Below are 21938 nucleotides of genomic sequence, written 5' to 3' on the forward strand. Positions count from 1 at the left end.
GTTACACCTCTGATGAGGGGAGTCTTACTGGGAGAGTGTTGTTGAGCTCCCTGTGACTACATGAAGCCAACCAGTTCCTCCTGTGTTCATCTTGTGTTCTTTCTGCCCCACTGCCCTGTGCTGCCCAGCTCATCCTGCCTGTCTATCTGTCTGTCTGTGGTTGCTTTCTGGATGGCCAAGTGTTTCCATTTGTCCATCCCTCCCTGGCCCAGGGCTCCTGGGCTGCCCCTCAGGTGTCAAAAAGCAGATCTCTTCTGTTCATCCTTTTCAGCAGGCTCCTAGTGAACCCCCATCTACTCCTACTTGCTTCAGCGGGGCCTGCCAGCAACAGCCTGTGTTTCTGGCACTGAGAAAGAGCTGGGACCATCTGTTTCTGCTCTCTGCAGTCACTGCAGATCTATTTGTGAGCTGACAGAGCGGCCTCCTGACAGGATCTTGTGAAGAAAGGGAACAGCTCCTTTCCTTGTGTCAGGTAGCAGTAGTTGCTGTTACCCTGATGGATTTGCTTGTGCTGCACCTTAGACAGAAAAGGCAAAAATGGTGCCTCATTGCCTTGTTGTGTTTGCACAGAGTGCATGGGGTCTCGTGTTTGTTCTTTAGCAGTTAGTATTCATATCATATAAGAGAGTGAGACAGAGGCAGCCTTTCCTCCTCTCTGCAGGTGAGCACCTTCTTTTCCTCTTGGTGTCCATTCACAACAGGGATGGTGAGGAAGTGGTTAAAAGATGACTTCTAGGGGTCATCTCAGGAGGAGATTATTTATTTATTTATCATATTTGCTTACAGTTCTGCCCTTACAGACCCTCCTGGTGTGAAGGCTGGCCCACCCCATGTGATCTATATTGGTGTTTTGCTAGTCTTACCAACCTTGTTTTTTCCTAGCAAGTGACCTAAATTTCTCCTTTTCTGTGGTGTAAGCTCATTACCAATTATCCCATTTACCATGGCAACAGAGAACAGATTATTCCTTTCCTCTGTACAACAGCTTTTTTTGTATTTGAAAACTTCCTCTCTCCCCTTCACATCCTTCACCAGTAAAGATTGAGTCACTCTATTTCCTTCAGCCTTTGGGGTAGGTTGTTTTCCAGCCCTTGCTTTCCTCTGTCCACTTTTCAATTGCTGTGTGTTTCCTCAGAAGGGCAGTGCCCAAACAGGGCTGCAGTTATTCCAGCTGAAGTTTTTATCAGCATGGGTGGACTATGAGATTTCTGTAGTTATCTGTCAGGCTTACTCCAGCACGTGTATCCCACTATTGTGTTTGCAATGGCCTGATATTAACTCCTGGTTTTCCCCAGTCCTTGTGTGCACTGCTGGGCTTATCTCCCTGCTTGCAAAGTGTTCTCCTGGATGCAGGAGTGACAGAAAGCCCAGCTTCAGACCAAGAAATCAGGCAGCACGTGCTGACCCGTTCTCTTGGTCCCTTCAGTGAGGCTGAGTGCTGTTACTCCCGGCACCTGTGGCCCTGGGTATGAGGGCAGCCTGGCCTGCTGGGAGGGGTGAGCATCTTTCCCTCACCCATGGACACAGAGAGGGCATCACTCCGGGAAAAATCACTTTTAATGTTGATATCCCCGTTGCGTTGAGCCTCTACAAAAACTACTGACTGGTCTGTCCCACCCCCAGGTCTTGGTGCGAGCCTCCCTCACAGCGGCAGGCGTGTGTGGAGAGGAGGATGGTCCAATGCAGCATGGAGAGCCCCCTCCCCAGCGAGGGGGCTGCACTGGGGGTGAGCGGGGCTCCTTGCCCTGAGCCTGGCAGGGCTTCGGGAGGGCTGGGCCGTGTCCATGGTCAGCGTGAGCGAGGCACTGCAAGCGGGCGTGTCACCAGGCACGGCACCAACGTGTGCTGGGGCCCTGAGCTGCTGTGGCACCCCCAAAGAGCACATCCTCCTCCTGCTGGGGACCACATCTTGCAGCACCGGCACTGCGGGGCTCCGGGCCTCGCTGGGATGGGGATGGTAAGTGATGTTAAAGGGCAGTTCTGGCTTGGGCTGCCCCTCCCTGCACTGCTTGCAGGGATGCCGTCACAGACACTTTTTCACCTTTCCTTTTTCCACCTCTTCCTTGACACCAGATGCTACCAGGGAGCGGCTCGCAAGGGCAAGGGCCCTCGGACTCCAGCTAGCTGGTGCAGGCTGCCTGCGTGGTTCAGCCCTGTGGGGTCCATCCTTTCTCGCCTGGGGATGGGGCTCTGCACAGATCCTGCAGGGAGGGGCGGCACGAGCGGGCGGACAGGCAGCGAGCGAGTGCAGACCTCCTGCTGTTGGGCGTGAGCCTCGGCAGGAGACCCCCATGCTGCAGACCTGCAAGACACAAGCACAGCCTGGCGCAGGTGGCCAGAGCCTGCCCTCTCTGACTGCTGCTGCTCAGGCCTGCAGCCCCTTTCCTAGCCAAGCTCAGGTGTGAACTGGTGCCGACAGTGAAAACATGAGCCAAGCTCTCACTCGTCTCTGACATCCAGTCTGCTGTTGAGAGCAGATCCTGCTCCATATCCCTTGATCCTGCTCCAGCCCCCATCAACACACACAGCTCCATGGGCTCCAGACCACCCTATTTGGCTTTGCTGCGTGAAACTTATTTTACACCATTTAAACTGAGTGACCTCTCACTTGCTGGGAAAGGAATGTTGCACCAAGAGGCAGAGTCCTACCTCCAGTCTGCACGGGCCTCCAGCACTGTGCTCTGGCCACGCTGCTGCTCAGGTGATCAATGGGGCGAGATTGGAGCTTTCCTCTGGAGACTTCTCACCTTCTGACGATGTCCGCTGCTTGCGCCCACCTGCAGCAGCAACGGTGCTCAGGGCAGGGGTGCATAGGGCTGGGCCAGGACCTAGTGGCTGGCTCTGCCTGAGCTAGTCCTAGGTGCCATTTTGCCTTCTGCTGAGGTACTGACAGGGAGCTGGGTTGTCCCCTGTTCCACACCAGCCCCATGCAGGGCGTCCCCAGGACAGGAAGAGCTGACACAGGCAGCGGGGTGCTGAGGCAGAGCTGTCCCCTGGGTGTGCCGTGCTTGGGTCAGTTACTCACTGAGGGATCTCAGCAGCCTCTTGCCCAGCGCCTCCTCAGAGCTGCTCGGCGATGAGCTGGTCCCGGCCTCTCGCCCTGGGGACTCTGCTTCCAGGATGGTCCCGCAGCACTCACTGTCTGCAAAAGCCCAGCATGGCTGCAGCACCTCAGGGCACCGTGGCCTCGCCAGCCCCGGGCTCAGGTGTGTGTGCCCCCCGGCCAGACTCACTCTGCCGCTTGCTGTTCTCCTCGTTGTCAGCCAGCTCCTCCTGGATGAAGGGGATGCCCTCCATGCGCAGGAACACCGACTCGCTGGGACTGCGCAGCCCCTCCGAGCGGCTGCCTGCAGGGACACGGGCACGGAGCTGCTGTGCCCTGGGGCAGGACGCGGCAGCGTGCCAGCCATGGCAGCAGGTCCAGCTGCCTGGAGCCCCCAGGACACGAGCACAAGGCAATGAGGAATTACATGCTGCACACTGGCAGCTGTGTGGACGTGCAGGCATCCACAGGTGTGTGTGTGTGTGCAAATGCATGCACTGTATGCGAGCCCCACTCCATGTGCAGCTGCATCCCAGGGGTGGTGTGTGCATCGTGCCAGAGGGCCCCACCACAGACCCCCCCAGGGGACATGCAGCGCTGGCCTGTGGCAGGGAAGGAATGCTGTTGGGTGACTCACACATGATGCTGTTCCTCTCATTCAGGAGGGTGGCAGGGTCCTCCTTGGGTGTCTGTGGGGTTCCCCGCGCAGTCGAGGCCTTGGTGGAGTCCCTGTCGAAGGCCTCCATGTCAGGGGACTGCGGCGAGCTGTCCATGCGGCTGGCCACCAGCGCGTTGTGGTACTGCTGCCGGGTCACCTGGCACACACACGTGCACCCAGCTCAGTGGGCACCGGGCCCACCGTCACCCCTCGGAGATTTGGTGGCTCCAAACCTCCAGCAGGAGTAAGTGCAAGACTCCTCAGCACCTGCTGGGCACCCACCAGGCTCCTGGGGCACAATGGGGCACAAGGGCACCTGGACAGGCGTGGGCAGGGTGGGACAGTCCCTGCCAGCCCTGGCCATACCTTGACGAACTGCACGTCGCAGAGGATGTGCACGGAGTAGTCGGGCGTGTAGATGTTGTTGCTGCTGCTGTGGAGCTGCGTGCTGCTGCCTCCATAGTCCTCCCGGTTGGGGGACTCGGAGCGGTTGAGGCCGCTGCAGCGCGACGGTGACCTGTTCACTGCAGGAGGGGACAGCAGGGACAGGCACACACTCACACGTGCTGCTGCTCGGCTTCCCAGTGCTGGTGCAGTCACCTCCAGGGGCTGTTCCCCAGGACACGGGGCTGGCAGGGGCCCTGCAGCCTGCCCTGCTCACTGCAGGCTGGTGTGTGCAGTGCCATGCCAGCCCCACACAAACCAGAGGCACTGGGCAGGACTCCGGCCCGGGGCCAGCACCAGCAGAGGTTAGGGCTGCTGCCTGCCTGTCACTGACAGCCCTCCTGTTAACGCCGGCCTTCTGCACCACATTTGGCACAACTTCTCCTGGTTGCAGCTGGCAGCCTGTGAGTATTTGCTTAACCTGTCTCAAGGGCATGCTCCTGTTCACCCCAACTATGACAGATCAGGAGGAGAGGCTGCCATGGCAAGCTGGTCTGTCACTCACACTGACTGATGGCCTCTGACACACAGCGTGGCCTCTGACACATGGCATGATGGATTTTGTCTATTCAGTGATTTATTAGGGAACAAAAGGCAGCTTGTTCCTTGCATAGGTGACGTCGTGCTGACTTTGCTCTGCTGCTAGAATGCTTTTTATTACCCGGATCAGCAGAAACCCAGGGGGGCAGGGCAGCAGGCATGCAGGGCTGCAGGTCACTGTCACCAAAAGCAGCAAGCCAAAACCCCAAGAGCTAAGTGCAGGAAATTACAGGAAGTGCACACCAAAGAAAGCCCAAGCCCATGGCTTCCCCTTGTCCCCATCCCATTCTTGCAGGGATTTGTATCATACTGGGGAGGCTGTGGCAGGACTGCTGACCCCAGTGTGCCACCAACCAGTGAGGGGTTGCCCAGGGTGCCGTGGGTACTGCCCAGCATGCAGGGAGGAGGATGGGCTGGGACACTGTGGACAGGTGCTGGAAGGAGCCTGTCACATGCAGAGGCCCTTGCCAAAGCCATGCCCTGTTACCTGGAGAGCCAGCCAGGGAGTCCCCTCTGCTGAAGGCGAAAGTACGGGACACTGAGACAGGCACTGCAGAGACATGGAGGGAGAGGGAAGGAGGGGACCCAGGGGAAAGGTGGGGGATGGAGGTGAGGGTGGGATACAGACCAAGAGGAAGAAGAAGAATAAAAATCATGTGCCAGCAGTCCTGGGCTGAGCTCCTATTGCTGTCTCCAGCATCCCTTCCCACCCCTTTTACAGCCTCCTGCTTCTGCTCTGGAGAGGGGAAGAGGGCCACGGGCAGGAACACGGTCTTGGAAGTTGTTTATCAGCAGGTTGCTCTGGGACAAGGTAAGGGGAGGTGAAGCTGGCAGAGGGCATCTGCTCCTGCCAGGCCTGTCTGCAGAGCCACACAACTTCCTGGAGCCCTGGCGTGGGTAGAAAGCATCTTTCCCCCATGAGCTAAGTGCTGGCACTTGGTTCTAGCCCTTTACCAGCCATTGCCAGGACAGGGGACTTTGTGGTCAGCTTATGCCACCTGGGTGCAAGCTAAACCACTGCACTTGGTGTCTGGGATGCCTCTGTGTGTGCAGGCACATGGCAAAGAAGGAACATGATCTGCAAAAGTTGCTGCTCCAGCCCCACAGCTGCAGGCAGGGGCTGACAGAAGCTCTTCACGGTGATGCAGAGCAAAGGGATTCATGTCAGGCTGCCTGCAGTTCCTTGCAAGGTCCTGGGTCTCAACAACCTTTGGGTGATGCCAGGAAGAGCCACCCACTGGGGCTGATCCTTGCAGGAGCTGCAAGAAGCCAGGACTGTGCACCTGGGGCTGCCTGACCCATTGCCACAGAGAAGGTAAATCATAGACACTCACTTTCCATGTTTTATTGCCATGGGTTACAGCAGCAATGACAATTTCTAGGGCAGGCCATTCCCCCTACTGGTGATTGCTGCCCTGGACAGCATTCCTGGGCCATGCCACAGGGGATGGGGGAGCACAGAGACACCAACACACAGGGTCAGTGATGCACTCCTCAACACTTGCCAGTCTCTGCTTTCACCACTGCCATTGCCCACCTCGAAAGCAGAGGGAGATGTGAGCCTGCTGGCTGCCAGCCCCTACTCCAGCCATTGCCATGATCCCCCAGCTGCCAGCCCTCCTACCCTGCCTCCACAGCACAGCTGCAGCACTCTAGGAACTATCTGCTGCCTGTGTGGTTAATGTTTAAAAATTGCTTCAAATGTAAAACCCCCAGGAAATTTGCCCTGCAGTCCCCTTTTCTAATCTCCCTGCCACTCTCCCAGGAATTCCTGTTCCATGTCCTCCCCTGAATCAAAACGTTCTGCAAATAAAAAAGACATCAGCAAGAAGCACTGCTGGAATGACCTTGTCCTGATGGGAGCAAAGGATGAGTTGATAACCACTAGCATTGACTCTGTGCTCCCAATGCCTGACCCTCCCACACAGCACTAATGCCAAAGATCAGCTGCAGATAAAACAATTGCATAATAACAGTTAATTGATAACAACCTATTAAATGCTCTAGGCTGCTGTCTGAATTCTCAGCTGTGATACTCTACTCACAGTCCTTTCCTTCAAGGAGCAAAGAGGATGCCAGCCTCCCCCAAAAGGGAGATGCCCTGTCACCTCCCAGCCTGCCTCCTTGCTGGCCAGGGGTGTGCCACAGCTCTGTCCCCCGCAGGCAGGAATGGCTGCACGGCAGAAAACACCTGCTGGCAGTGCCATGGAGAGCACGGGGAGCCAAGGAGCCCTGAGCAGCACCGTCCCAGCAGGCGGCACTGCAGACATGCACGGCTGCTCTGACACAGCTCCCACTGCTGCCCTGCTGGCCCCAGGCAGCGCTCACTGCCTGAGCCCCACTGGGCCCGGGAGGACTCTGACCCAGGACACAGGACACTGGGACATGCAGCAGCACTCTGGCAGAAAGTGGCCATTTCACCGTTTCCTCTGTCCAAACCTGGACACAGGGCGAAGCGGGAATGTGCACTGAGGGGTTAATCCATCAGTCCAGAGCCAGCCTTTTGCAGGAGGCAGAGCAAGGAGCAGGAAATAGGTGAACTCTAGAGCTGCAGAAAGACTGGGACCCACCAGAGTGAGCCACCTGCCCCAAGAGACTGCCCCTGTTCTCTTGATGGCATTCCTCTTTACATCTCCCTAAAGAACGCATTTAGTAGGTGCCTGTTTTGATTAGGCAGGTAGAGCATCTCAGCTCACCATCAGCACTGCAGATCTGACTGCAGCATCTGGGGTTTGATGAGGGATGTGATGGACTGGGAGTGAGCAGCACCTCAACCTGCTCCTGAGCCTCACGGGACCAAACCTTTGTAGGGTTATAGCAAAGAAGGGGGTACCTCTCAGTCTCCCCTAGTCAGAGCTCCCTCTCAACTCTTGCAAAAACGGGATCTGCTTCTTAACCCATCAGCTCTTCAGGCAGGGAATCTATTGGCACTCGGCTAATTTCCCACCACCACATGAAATAGCTCACAGGTAAATCAGCCATCTCTGCAATTCCCAAGCAGCCCAATGTGGGCCCTGTGTTCAGGTTGTGCCCTGGGCCTCAGGAAGGCAAATGGGTCTAGAGGTCTTATGCTGAGACCTAGAATGAGTATAACACCCACCTGTGGGCACTGCCCCTTGCAGCACCAGCCATGCTGGGACCCACCAGCAGAGAGCCAGCATATGGTAGAAACTTCAGGAGTACATCAAAGGGACCTCAAAGGGACCTCCAAGTCACTCTGTGGGGTCTTTGCTGCATCAGCCCCTCAGCATGTTGTTTCTCTGTCTACCTCAGCACAGTCTGAGCTGTTTTGCATGGGGAGAAAAGCCATAGCCCCTCCAGCCAGCCAGTGCTGCAGAGAGGTTTTAGGGCCTCAGCCTGTCCCAAAATACTTACATAGGAAGGAGGATCCTGCCAGGCTTCCCATTTTTCGCACATCGTTTTCTGAAACAACAGTTGGAGGTGTGGGAACAGCAGAGGAAGGGCTCCTGCCCCACAACCCAAAGCAGGGCCACCCCACCCCATGGCCAGCCCCTTCTCCTGGCACCAGCTGGTTTAGCCTCCATGGATGCTGCTGAACCAAAGGCAGGGCCAGAGGGAGCCCACAGAGGCCTCACCTGAGGAGACAACAGCCATGATGGCAGGGACACCATAGTAGGTGAAGGCCCCGTTCTCAAAGCGCAGTCCTTCCTTGCCGACCTCCACCTGCACCTTCCCCTGGAAGGAGGAGGAAAACCCTCTCAGACAAGCTCCCCGTGCTCCTGACCCATCCAGGGCTGCTGTCCCACACAAGAGGACGGGCATCTTTGCTATTAGAAGCAGCCCAGAACACAGTGGCAAGGAGAAAGCAGGGCCAGGCCTGCCCCGCTCTGCTCGCTGCTGCCCCAGCACCTGCAGGATGAGCACGAAGTAGTCGACAGGACGGTTGCGCTGGTAGAGGTAATGCTCTGCTGCCTTCTTGTTCTTCCGGTCGAACTTGAGCTCCTGGATGACATTGGGGTGTTTCAGGAGCCGCAGCAGGATCTTCTCAGAGAGGTAGGGGGACTTGAAAGGCTCCACTTCTAGAGGGGAGGCAACACACACATGCTGTGCTCAGCAGGCCCAGGACTGCCAGAACCCCTCATCTCTGAGCTGCACCCCCCTGCTCCTGCAGCCTAAGCACTCACTGCCAACAGGGGAGACAAATGCAGACCTGCTCTGTGGGGCAGTGGAATGTCCAGGCTGTAGGTCCAGCGGGTGGAAATTGCTCAGTGGGGGGGAGTGTGACCCAGGGATGGCTTAGGGATGCCCTGTGGGGCTGATGCTGCAGGGCCTGCACAAGAGCAAGTGTACCTGTTGCCATGAACCGATGGGTGGCCAGGAGAAGCTGCGGGGAGATCTTCACCTTCATCTCACTCTCTGAGAGCCTGAAGATGGAGAAATCCTGGGGCTTGCGTCCCCGGTGGGGAACCCGCTCCTTCTTCCGGTTGTCAGCTGCAGGCAGAGCAGAGCAGAGAAGAGCAGGCACTGACAAAGCTGCTGCAGCTGCAGGGCCCCATGGCACATGCACACACACAGGGACAGGCATGTCTGGCGGCACCCTGTGGCAGGGCTGCTGAGGAGCAGCAGATGGAGCAGTGGGGTGCATAAAACCTGCTGTGCATGCAGCCTTGGGAGCAGCTGCCGGGGCAGGGAGCAGGACTGTAAGCCACACAGGACTGTAAACCTGGGCTCTCCAGGCTGGATGCATCACCCAGAGTTGCAAATGAGCTTGGGAACCACCCATGTCATGCCCAGCACAGATGTTCCTAGGTCAGGCCCTGCCTAGCCACCCGCTGCTGATGCTGGTACCTCTCTATCTTGAGCATCCAAGATAGAGATCCTTGACCAGCATCTCTCCATCATTCTTGTCTTTCCCATCACGACAGCAAATCACTCTGGGGAAGAACCACAATTTGCTCTGGCCTGTTTCCTACCCACATCTGTGTGTCTGTGCAGGCTCCCACCCTGGCTCCTGCAACCGCAGTAACTGCTCTGGGACACTAACTGTAGAGATCTGTCTCATCCAGGATCTCGGACTTGATGATCTCCTCGATGACATCCTCCAGGGTGACAATGCCCATCACCTCGTAGAACGGGTCTCCTTCCCCTTCGTTGTTCACCCGCTGCACGATGGCCAGGTGGGACTTTCCTGCAGGGGAAAAGCAGAGTGGCATTGAGACACCTGGCCTGGTGATCCTGAGAGGGATGCCCAGCATGGTGGGCAGGCAGGTGGGCAGGGTTTGGTGGGAGGCACAGATCACAGCAGACACTGTCACCCAAACCCACCCACGTGTGCTAGCCCAAGGAGAAGGGCTGGACATGCAGCCCAGCCTAACAGGACAGCTGCTGTCCAGACTGGTTTGTACATGTAGGCTCTTCTTGGGGTCCACCTTCCCTCTTCACCCAGGCTGTGAGTCACTCTGTTCAGCTCTTTGAAAGCCTCCTGTGCAGGAATGAAGTGTACATGACACCATCTCTTCCTTACCCTCAGCTTCATTGACATGAAACTCTTAGCAGAGCAATGAGACAATGTTCCCCAACACAGAAATGTGAATGTGTCCTTGGCTCTACTGATTTCCCATATCCTCCTGGTGTTTCTTATTCTGTTGCTAATTATCTTTCTTATTAAATTGCCAGGAACAGCTCCCCCTCATCCTTCTATCCATCACTGTGTAGACCAATACTGAGGTTTTTCATAAAATATGGTCAAAGCCTCCATCTCCTTGAAACAGCAGCTGGTTTTTATGCAGAAACATGAATGTTTGTTTGCAGCTTTCAGCCCAGCTCCTGCAGAACTCTTGGGTGAACCATCTGGATGCAGACACTGAACACTTTTCAACCCATCAGCTTGCACCTGAAATTCTTCTCCAAGTCCTGCCCTTAACAGCATTTTCTCTATGTTACCTTAAATAAACAGAGTGAGTCCAGGACCTTCAGCTGCAATGATGTTGACTCCTGCTCAGAAGTCCCAGTGTTCCTGGATCACAGTTTCAGCTTCCTCACTTGTCCCTTGTAAGCTGGCAGCTCTGCTGACACATTCTCAAGTTTCTCAGTTTTGGCATACTTGAAACATTTCTATTTGTTTTTGCATATCCAGCTCTCTGTAAGCTGTTTTGACTTTTTCAACCTCTCCCTTCCTTTGCTGGCTGGTCTGATTTATGATCCTGCTCAGCATCTCGACCAGACCCGACTTCCAAGCCACAAACAATTTCTGGGTTTCCAGCTCCAACATGTTCCTGGACCTGCCAATGAACAGCACTGGGTTTCTTGCTGCCTGTGTGGCTCCCACACTGCCCACCAGCACACACAGATTCTGAACCTCTAGTTTTACTTAAAAGCACCCTCATTGGCACCACAGCCAAAAAATTCTGCTCCCTCTGTTTGCTCTGCATCCCTGGGGTCTCCTGTTGCAACGCCTGCAGTGACCTCAGGGAAGCTGCTAGCACCTGAATTCCAAGCTGCAATGAGCCCTGGGAAGCTGCTAACACCTAAATTCCAAGCTGCAGTGACCTCTAGGAAGCTGCTAACACCTTATTTCCCCCTGGGCTCACAGCTGAGCTCCTTCAGCAGCAATGGTCACCCAAACCAGGGAAAGGTCCTCTCTGCCATGCAGCTGCCTCTGCATCCACTTCTCCCATAAACCCATCCCAGCCAGCTCTCCTGCTGCTCCTGACAGGGGATGTGAACAGCATCCATGCATGAAGATGTGACAGGGTGGGCTCCTGCCGGGTGCACAGCTCCTTCCTTGCCCTCCCAGCTCTCTTCCCTGCAGAGGTGCAGGGACAAGCACACCCAGAGCAGCCTGGCAGCCCCACAAACACAGCTTGCTGGGGATCATGTAACCTTCAAATAACCCTGCCCTGGATTTGGGACGAGCAGACAACATTTCTCAGCTGAAGATCAGCACTATACATTTCTCACAGCAAATCTTGGGCATTTTCCACAGTATAAATTCCCTCCTCCTCATACCAAGGTTTTATTGCAAGATTTCAGAGAGCAGCTCGCTGCCTCCCACGCCTACAGATTTAGAAATGAGAACATAACATTGCAGCAAGTAGCACTGAGATTTACTTAAAAAAACCCCAAATCAATAGCCCCAGGGCACTGAAAATTCAGCATGTTCTTTAGACTGGGCTATTTCACTCCTTTCATACATAGGTTTGTGCATCTTTTCTGTTCATAAAGCAACACAGCACTTAGAAAGAAAAAAGCAGAGGAGTTGGCTGCAAGACAGCAGCGACAGCTACATTTCATCTTAGCAAAGTCCAGCTTTTGAAAAGGTCTCTTTTGCCAAACTCTGCTCCCAAACACTGGGGCCATCTGGTCTCCTACAAGTCCTTGGGTGAGCGAGGAGGGGGAAAAAGTTATTTCTTTTGGCTGAGAGCTTCTTGTTAATGACATTTACATGCAACCCAAAACCACCAAGCCCTTACAAAAAGCTTAGGTGCTACTTAAAGGCAGTCAGAGAGTGATGGAGGCAATTCTTTTTTTGGCCAAACACCTACATCGACACTGCAATTTACACTAGAAATGTGATTCAAGCTCCATGTTCACGTAGCTGCAAATGAGATTATTTAGAAATAACCCAGCACCATTAACCTGGAAGGGGACCCATGGCTTCACTGCACTGGGGGCAGAGCCAATAGGGCTGTTGGAGCACTCCAGAGTTCTTTATTTTCACAGAAAATAAACACTTGTGTTCACACTCCGAACTCCCAGGTTCATGTTTCCAGGCTAATATCCACACTAGAAATGGAGCAGGTACCCAACAATGGAAAATTGTTGCAGTTCAGTGGGGCTGCTGCTGCCCATACCAGGAGAGCTGATCCCAGCCCATGCCTGGCCAGTGGTGTCCATGTCACAAAAAGCCCTGAATGCCAGCCAGTCCTGGTCCTTTAAGTGAGTGCTGCTCACAGCTGCTCCCCTCTAGGAGAGGGCTGACATGCTCCCATTTCCCACCTGAGAGACATGAGATGATTCCCAAAGTTGTGTCCCACCCCCCTGGCCCGACTGGGTCCTGTATCTCCTCCCATCAGCTTTTCAACAGACCCCTTAAATTTCGGTGTGGGGTTTGCAGGTGCCTTGGCTGTATGGCCATGGCTTGTTCCCTCCTGGGCAGTGCTGCCAAGCTCAGCTAGATCCCCCTGCCCAGCCCTGGGAGCTGCTGCACTTGCAGGGGAGGAAAAACAGTGGCCTTTGGAGCATGTACAAGGGCAGAATCTGGGCAATGAGGTGGAAGCAATGTCTAAGGGAGGGTGGCATAGGGACAGACCTGGGGACATCAGAGGGGTCATATTTGCCTCTGCTGCCATTATCCAGCAGGTCAGCCTCAGTGGGAGCACAACAGAGGGGGTAAATAATTTAAACAAACCCCCAAACTTGACCTAAAACACCTTTAAGATCTGTAAAACTGATTCCAAAACCCGTGCTATTGTAACCACTGCTCAATAGCTCAAATGAGATGAATTATAAGGGTGAGCTGCTTCCCCACTAGCAAGCTGTCACACGTAAACTTTACAGGGCTATTGCTGATGCAGGAAAGCACAGTGGAACACTTGAGCATCAAAGCCTTGGTTTGGCAAATGCTGGAACAAATGGGCAATTAACTTTCCTTGTGCAAGCAGCTCCGCCGGCCTCCGCAGGACTGCTCTGGCACAGGAAGTCTATAGGTGATTAAGTGTCTGCTCAGCATGGGATACAACTGCACTAAATTCTTTATGAGCTACATGAAATCTGCTCTTTTCAAACAACAGCTTCAGTGGAAAGTTAATGCCTCAAAATGCTAAATTACAGAGCTAATATAAACAGCTGAGAGCTTCCAGATGGAACAAGCATCTGAACAGCTATCCAAAGCTTTTATGCCCATTTTTAGGAGCCTTGATTTTCATAGGCACCTAAATGACCTTGGGCTCATAGATCCACCTCCAAGCATCTTCCCCAATGAGGGAACGGGGTCTGAACACATGGAAATGCCTTGATTTCTGGGAAAGAAAGTGCTGTTGGGTTCAATTATAGCCCAGACTACTTCTTTATCATTTTTTTATATAGGTACCCTGCCAGAGGAATGTTAAAGATGTTTTAGTCTTATCTCTTGTTCCACAGGATGAACATCCTGAGCATGAAATTAATTTTCATAAATTTTACAGTAAGATATGAAGCTGTTATTAGGAGATCAAAGGTGCAGGCATAGACCTGTGCCTGAACCATTTGCAGCTACAAAATGGAAGGAAAAAAAAAAGAAGAGTAATTTTTAAATAAGGTTGATTTGTGAAACAACCATGATGTAACTGAAATCTATTTTCTGTGTGCTTTTCTTCAGAGCTCTTCACAGGGGCTGCCAGCATCTCCATGCTGTCTTGCTGACCTGCATCTGAAGAAAGTGGGGACCCTGATTTGAGCACCTTGAACTGGCAATGTGTGTGAGTGGGATCCTGTGTTACCACCACTCTGCACCTTGGGCAAAAGCACACCTTGTGTCTAGAGGAAATGCACATCTAAGCAGGGGGAAACAACCAAGAGGGCTGCAGGGTCCCACAGCTCTACAGGAACAAGAGCTATGTAAAGGAAAAACTGTAAATCCTAACCTAACCCACACCCTTCTCAGAGACAAAAATTTCACCTGCTTACATCTGTTTGTAGCCTCACTCATACTCTCTTTTTGTGCTTTTCCTAATCCTAAGGAAAGCTGTAAAAAAGATGGAATATTTGGAATAGCTGATCTATTACCATTGCAGATCAGAAAGTTAAGGAGAAGATTAGAGGGGACACAGAACCTCATCTTCCATTTGTAGTGCAGCAGGATCCTGACCTCCTGGGTACCCAAGAGCTCAGCATGAAGGTGCCTTTGACAGCTATGAAGAGGGAATTGGGTGGCAGGGCTCCCTCTCCCCCAAGGACTTGGCTCTCTTCTTGCTTTGCTGAATGCTTGCCCAGAGCAGGCCTGATCCTGGGATTATTGGGGTGTGGTAGAGCAGTCCAGGGCTTACACAGCAAGATTTAGCACAGTTTAGTGGGAAATGCACAGTAATGTTTCAGGCAGAATTGCAGCATGAGACACTGAGACCATTTTTTGTCTATCAGCAGCTCCCTTGCTCTCAGCCTGGCAATCACATTCCAGGGGAGGTGTAGGTGATAGTTCCCAGGAAAAACTGGCTCCTTAACCCATACAACTGCCTTGGGAGGGCATTGCTTCAGCTCATCAAGGTGCCCAGCAGAATGACTAAAGCACTTGCAGAAATCTCTTGAAGGCTGAGTTAAATTTGAAGCAACACTGTGTGCTTACAGTGCCTGCGGGATCAGAGGAATGGTACAAAAAGCATCTGAAATGGTACTGACCCCAATTCCTGGCAGATGTAAGCACCTTCTCCAGCTACATCCAATTTGCAGAAGTCTAATAGAGGCTGTAGAGCATTTTGAAATGGAAAGACAGACCCTAGGGCAGAGCTGTCCTCCACAGGACAGGCTGTTTTCCCTGCTAAGCCTGAAATTTAGGGTTTGGAGAATTTATTTTTAGTAACTCTTAAAAGATGCCAAGCCACAGAAAGCTAATTTGAGTTGCAGCTCAGCCTCTGTCCTGCTGCAGGAAAATGAACATTAAGAGCAATTTTCTGCTGTTCCTCTGACAGAGGAAAGTTACTTGCTGAAAGGTGCAGGGCTGTACATGGATCCCTCCAGGAAATCAGTCAACAAAACCCATAAGCAACTTGAGGAAGGGACAAGACTGTGACTTCCCAGAGGCACTGCAAAACAAGGAGGTGGACCTCACAGAAGAGGTTTCCAGGAGCAGTTACATCACTGGACTGGAGCTGCAACATGTATTGCTTGGTTATTTTCAAGAAAGGAGGAGAAACAGATTGTATCACCCACAACATTTCACACTGAATAAATGCAGAAAGCCCTCCTCATAGCTCCACATTCCCTAGGTAAAGTTTGTCCTACAGAAAGCTCATCTGCCTCCCAACTTAGCTGTAGCTTGCTAAATATGGTGCAATTATTTTTTGGTGTATTAGGTATTTTTTCCTGGGAGCCCAGAATAAAGCCAGGTACTCCAAGGTGTACCAATACAAATTGCCAAGAGATGGTCTCCCAATTTTTTCAATCCTTCAGTATTTTCATCTTCTTTCACCAGGCTGCAGGTGGTAAAATTACTGTACTGGTATGTATTTTCTTATTTCCAGTGAAGAGGGGACACATTTTGCCTAGGGTCCTTCACTTAACACTTCTCAGTTAATGCTGCAAAACAATATATGCCTTCTATAAAAGACTGTCCAGTTTCCTTGAAAAGATGGCAAATTGGGTGTCCAGCTCTCAGTATTTCTGAGTTCTTTTGGCTGAGAAGATGAAGTCAAAACCATATTGCAGCACAAGTATTTCCTTCCCTCAGCTGAACCTGCTGTAATGTTGTTTTTCTGCATGGATTTTGCAGCTGCCCTCCTTATTTGGGCTGTGGATTGAAGTCTACACTATTCTCTTGCAGGCCAGACTGCCCCTCTGGTGCTGTTTGGAGTCTTCTCTGGGGTTTTCCCAGTTCCCATTGGGATCCCCAATTTAACCACCTCTCTGCAGGAATCAGCACTGAAAGAGAAATCTAACAATGGCTGCAGCAGCAGGGTTGTGAAAGGGCAGAGGTGAAGAGTTTGACCAGTTCTGCTGTGATGGAGCAGGGGCCAGGCTTTGCTAACCAGGAGCTCACAGCTCTTGGGCACCATAACCACACTGGGCCAGGGCTCCCTGGGTGCCACTGAGTGTGTGCTACTATTTAATACAATTTAAATGTTAAATTATATGGAAAGCTGATGCTACAGGTCTGTGGAAGGTAATCCCTTCCACCAAGGTCCTGCTGGGGGACAGGCAGTTTGTGACACATCTAATTGGGGATTAAAATCAAGGTAAACACCAATGCAGCAATGAACTGCACTCAAACGAGGTTAGTGTGAGCATACCTAGAAACAAATGAAGGAAAGCTTCCCCTCCAACCCTGCTACAGAACACCAAAGAGGAAAAAAGGCTGATTATCTTCATAGCTGGGACAGAACAGCAAGAGAAAAGAAATGCCTCAGGTAAACAAGGATAATAGTGAGATATTGGTGAGTAGGAGACAGAAAATGAAAGTGCTGTCAGAGGTGTGAGGAAGAATCCAAAAGCACTGTGTTTAATAATCCCTTGACATTTTCAGTAAGAAAGAACAAATGTTTGTGTACTGTGGCAAGGAGCTCTGGCAGTGAAATTGCGTTACTTATACATTATGCAAAAAAATGACAGTATGGGTATAGTGGATGTAGCAGAACATTAATCATTAGTGAAACACATCAGAAGTACACGTTGCTATCCAAGGAAGAAGGATATAAAATGTTATAGGAATTTTGTGTAAACATTATAATAACAAAAAGAAATAAAAGATACAAAAATTGTTTGAGTTAATAATGAGAAAAGGAAAGAAAAACTGGCTTTTCTAAAGGCTTGTGAGGGACATAAGGACCTAGAGGTGGTTGTTAATGCCCATCCTTACCAGAGACTTTAATTTCCTAGAAAGAGGCTGGGCTTTATCAGTGGGACGCTTTGCTGTCCTGCAGGCACCTTGGATGTGTGAAGTGATGAATGCCTTCATTAAACACTCACTGAGCCAACAAGCAATCAGCCTACTTTCTAATTAGTGAAGGTGTCTCAGAAGACCTGGCCATGAAAAGCAACCTTGATTGGATCAAACTTGAAGATACTTCACCATAATTCAAATGGACACACAAAAGGACACAGTGATAAAGATTCTTAATTACAAACGGGAAATCTTTATTTTAGAAATTAAATAGTCAAGTGAACAGGGCTGATGCAGCAGTGGATGGGGATGAAGGCAGCTGGGAGCTAAAATCTGTCACAATGTGGGAGCCAGCACGAGAACCTGCATTTGGAACTGGAAAAATACAGTTTAGGAGGGCTCAGGGCTGGGCTGGGGGGTAACTGTTTGCAAATTCAGGGTGCTGGGGGTGACCAAATGCCTACAAATAGAAGAAAGATGAATCTGAAGAAAACATCAATTCTTGGGAAGAAGAACATTTGGGGGAAGAGCTGGAATTGCTAAACCCCATGCAGAGTTAGATATGAAGACCGAAAGCAAGGCTTTTCAGCCATGTAGTTTAGAAAAGACAAGGAGAAGTGAGGTGGCAACAGATAAAGGGTTTAGGCACAGCTCTAAATAGGGGCTGTAGCAAAACACCCCAGAAGGCCACAGTGGCAGACAGATAGAAAGGAGGAAGAACCTGAAGTGATATGCCAAGAGTTTAAAGAAGCAATGTTAAAGAAGGATGGATAATCTTCATCGGAGATGAAGAGCAGCATATGAGAGTGCAGGGCAGGTAGCAAGGTTTGTTACCATACCCACGAGCTCACAGAGCAGCACACACCAAACAGCTCTGTTTAAGGAGGGCACAGAGGACAGCAAGCAAAGGACAGGGAACCAAGCTACCACAAGCCCATTTTTATAGGTCTATTGACCCATAGGGTGCCATGCTGGAGAAGAAATTTGGAAGGGGAAGTGTATCAAAGTAAATCAGATAAATTGCAGGGGAGCCTCATCAAGGGAGAGGGTGCCAAAAGCACATGACATCTCTAGACAAGAAAGAGGTAGAAGAGACCTCAGGTGAACTTCACTGCTATTGCAGGAAGACACAGCTAGGACGGAACTGTGAAGCACATAAGGCATTAGGAAGACAAGAGACAGCTGGCATGGGGGGAAGGGGGCGGGCATGGACTACTGCAGCTCACCAAGGTTGAACCCAGAGAACAATGCCAATGCTTTTGCTAACAGTCTTGTTCAAAAACCAGGAAATTTCTGATTTTCTCTCTTGGGAGTCTCCAGTCCTGCTGAGGGGCAGAGAGGGCAGGTGGTGGCACACAGAACTCCTCTGCCTGTGATCCTGGGTGGTGCGGGAACACAGCCGAACATCTCTAGAGAAGATGCTGACCTGCACGTATCTGATGAGCACATTCCTGGCACACTGAGAAACGTCCTGCCCTCTCCTCCTCCCACCTCCACAAACGAGCAGGAGATGACTCACAGAGAAGCTTTCTCTGTCTCTGGAGTGGGCCAGGTTGGCCCTTCTCATCTGACCAGCTGAGCCTGCGGCAGAGCGGCGCCAGCAGCCCGGAGCCCAGCGCTGCCCTCCCGCATTACATAATGCAGCTGCCACTGCTGCAGCCATTCCTGGGCTCACTCACCACAGCATGACGTAGTGAGTAGCACGCGGCAAAACACAGCTCCCAGGGGGAGAGAAAAACACATGCTGTGCGTATTCTCAAGGTATGCTTAATGAAATACAGCTCTCAGCATCTCTCGGGCTGCTGGCAGCTGCTGCATTATGAATGCTGTCACAGCTGCAAAAAAAGCACAGCTCTTTCTAAGGGCTTCATCTTTTCTTCTTTCTTTAAACCACTTGCATAGAAACACTTTATAGACCTCCTTCTCATTGCCAAGCTGAAAATGTGAAAGCTAACTCAAGAGAAGCAATTTCCTGTGATAAACTCCCTTGTACAGAACAGAGCAGCGAATGTCGTCTGGGCAATGGTGCAAGGCAGATGCCATGCCCGTGCTGCCAGGCCATTGCTGCCATCAGCCTCTGGGTGACAGGCTCACCTGCTGAGCCTGTGAGGCCAAAGGCTCTTAAGTGTTCATAACATCACAGGGGCATCAAGGGCTGCTGGCCCTCAATGCACCGGGGCTCTTCCACCAGGCGACACCAGGGTCATCGACACACCAGCACATGCAGGGACCGACTCCCCCCAGCATCCCTGGTACCTGCCACATCCTGCCAGGAGGCCATGCAGGGCTGCCCGTGGAGGCTGCTGACCTGGAAACCATTGGGGGTGCAGAGGGGTGCAGGGGAAGCCCGGGGGGTGCGGAGCGTGGCCCGGCGACCTCACCCTTCTTGAACTCCTCGAGCAGCGTGTCGAGGCGTGTGTCATTGAAGACGCAGTGGAGCGGGCGGCGGTAGAAGCGGGTGACAGTCTGCAGGGGAGTGCAGTCATCGGGGTCGACAAAGGCCAGGTCTTTGACAAAGAGCAGGTCGACAATGTTGTCGCGCCGGTCACCCTCATAGACTGGAATGCGTGTGTAGCCAGATCGGAGGATCTCAGAGACGGTGGCGAAGTCCAGCACAGCATCGGCCCGGAGCATGAAGCAGTCGGCCAGCGGTGTCAGCACATCCTCCACCACCTTGGTGCGTAGCTCCAGCGCGCCCTGCACCATGGCCAGCTCCTCCCGCACCAGGTCGCCGTGGGGGCCCGCGGCGCGCAGCGTCTCCAGCAGCCGCTCCCGCGTAGAGAAGACGCTGAGCTCCTGCCGCAGCGCCCAGTCCAGCAACCGGCTGAGCGGGTAGCACAGGGGGAAGGCGGCCAGCATCAGCAGCCGGGTGAGGCAGAGCGTGCGGGAGGCGATGGCCAGCCCGTGCCGCGAGCACACCGAATAGGGCAGCACCTCGCCGCCCAGGAACACGGCGGCGGTGCACAGCAGCACCGGCAGCCAGGGCGCTCCCCGCGGCCCGCCGGCCGCCGCCGCCGGCCCGCCGCCGGGCAGGGAGGCGCAGAGCCAGCCGGCCAGGGCCGCGTTGGCCCCCGCCTGCCCCAGCAGCAGCGTGCACAGCAGGTAGGTGCCGCCGCCGCCGCGCACCGCCTGCACCCGCCGCGCCTGCTCCCGCTCGGCGGCCGAGCCGCTGTTGCGCAGGACGCGGAGCTCCAGCGGGTCCAGCGAGAGCAGCGAGAGGCGCAGCCCGCTGAACAGCGCCGACAGCCCCAGCAGCAGCAGGGCGCCCAGCGCCCGCAGCCAGCCCGCCTCGGGCAGCGGCAGCAGCCAAGTGCCCAGCGGCGGGGCGGCCGGCCGCACCCGCAGCAAGAAGCCGCCGGCCGCGCCGTGGTGCGCCCAGGCCCGCCCGTCCCAGGCGCACAGCGAGAAGAGCCGCCCGCCCGGCGCCGCCGCCGCCTCGCCCTTGCGCGGCTCCCGCACCCGCACCTCGGCCAGCGCCGAGCCCGCCGCGCCGCCCGAGCGCAGCGGCCCCACCACCTCCACGTCCGAGGCCCAGGCGCTGCGCTCCCGGCACCGCTCCGCCGGGCCCCGCGCCGCCGTGCTCCCCGCCGCCGCCTCCTCGATGAAGACCAGCCGCGGCTCCCGCTCCCCCGCCGGCCCGCGGCTGCCGTTGCCCTCGGGCTGCGGCTGGAAGTAGAGGCGCAGGAGGAAGCGGCTGCCCTCCGCCGCCTGCACCGCGCCGCCCTCCAGAGACACCCGGCCCGGCGTCGTGTCCTCGGGCCGCAGCCCCAGCAGCCAGGCGGCCCCGGCCGGCGGCCGCGGCGACAGCGAGAAGAAGAGCAGCAGCACGGCGCCCCGGCTCCGGCCCCAGCTGCCGCCGCCGCTGCCGCCGCGGGCCGGGCCCGCCGCCGCCGCCATGCCGCTGTGCCGGCCCCGGGACTGCAGCGGGGAGCCGGCACGGCACGGCACGGCACGGCACGGCACTGCACTGCACGGCGCGGCGGCACACGTGGGCCGGGGGGCGGGCGGCCGCCGCGCCACGTGCGACCAGGAGCCGGCCTGCGGCGCCCCGGCGGGAGGGGCCGGCGGAGCGGGGCCGCCAACCGGGACGCTATGCAGGGACCCAGGAGTTCGCCAGCCCGCGCCGAGCAGGAGCATCCCCGCGGCGGGCGGCACCGCGCGCTCTCCCCGCACCGGGTGAGGTGCTGGCCGATCCACGGCGGAGCACGCCGGCAGTGATACGGGGCAGGGCCCAGCGCTGGCAGCCAGAGTGGGCTGCGAGCTCTGCCCCAGCCCCGCGGCCGCGCTGGCTCCCGCTGCCATCCCAGGTACCCTGCCTGGGGCTGCGGAGCGGGGGCTGCGCCTCCCCTGCGCTGCGCGGTCGGGGTTTGCTGAGGGGTTTCTGCCAGCCCTCTCTGGAGCTGGAATTTGCATTCAGCCTCCCTCTGTTATCTGTCAAGGCCCTACTCTTCAGCTTTTCAGTTCAGATTAATTTCCCTTCTTCCCGTGGGAGTGGTTTGATTTTTTTGTTTGTTTGGGATTTTTTAATGGAGGGTGAGTAGTCGTTAGATTTGCAGTCTTTCTAGGAAACAAATGTACCACACTGTAGCTACATTTATTCTCGTGTCTAGACCCGATGGGGAATGTTGCTAGGGTTTATTAGCTTCAGAAGTATGTGCTCAAGAATGGACTTAGGGGACTCCTTAAACTTTTGTGTCTTCCCTGGACCAACATTCACGACA

The 21938-nt window shown here is 54.3% G+C and overlaps 1 protein-coding gene across 1 annotated transcript; it reads right to left on the reverse strand.

Annotated features, from left to right (window-relative positions):
- Positions 1-1539: 1539 nt before the first annotated feature.
- Positions 1540-21519, reverse strand: CNNM1 (cyclin and CBS domain divalent metal cation transport mediator 1). Its single transcript, XM_058029690.1, has 13 exons — positions 19599-21519; positions 9691-9834; positions 8997-9137; positions 8556-8725; positions 8282-8381; positions 8061-8108; positions 5173-5235; positions 4068-4225; positions 3681-3858; positions 3234-3347; positions 3026-3142; positions 2650-2777; positions 1540-2302 (listed from the first exon to the last, which is right to left on the reverse strand). The coding sequence occupies exons 1-12, from the start codon at positions 21517-21519 to the stop codon at positions 2698-2700; spliced, it is 3234 nt and encodes a 1077-aa protein (XP_057885673.1). The 3' UTR covers positions 1540-2302; positions 2650-2697.
- Positions 21520-21938: the final 419 nt, after the last annotated feature.

The sequence above is a fragment of the Melospiza georgiana genome, chromosome 8 (genome assembly GCF_028018845.1).
Source record: "Melospiza georgiana isolate bMelGeo1 chromosome 8, bMelGeo1.pri, whole genome shotgun sequence".
NCBI classification, from domain to species: domain Eukaryota; kingdom Metazoa; phylum Chordata; class Aves; order Passeriformes; family Passerellidae; genus Melospiza; species Melospiza georgiana.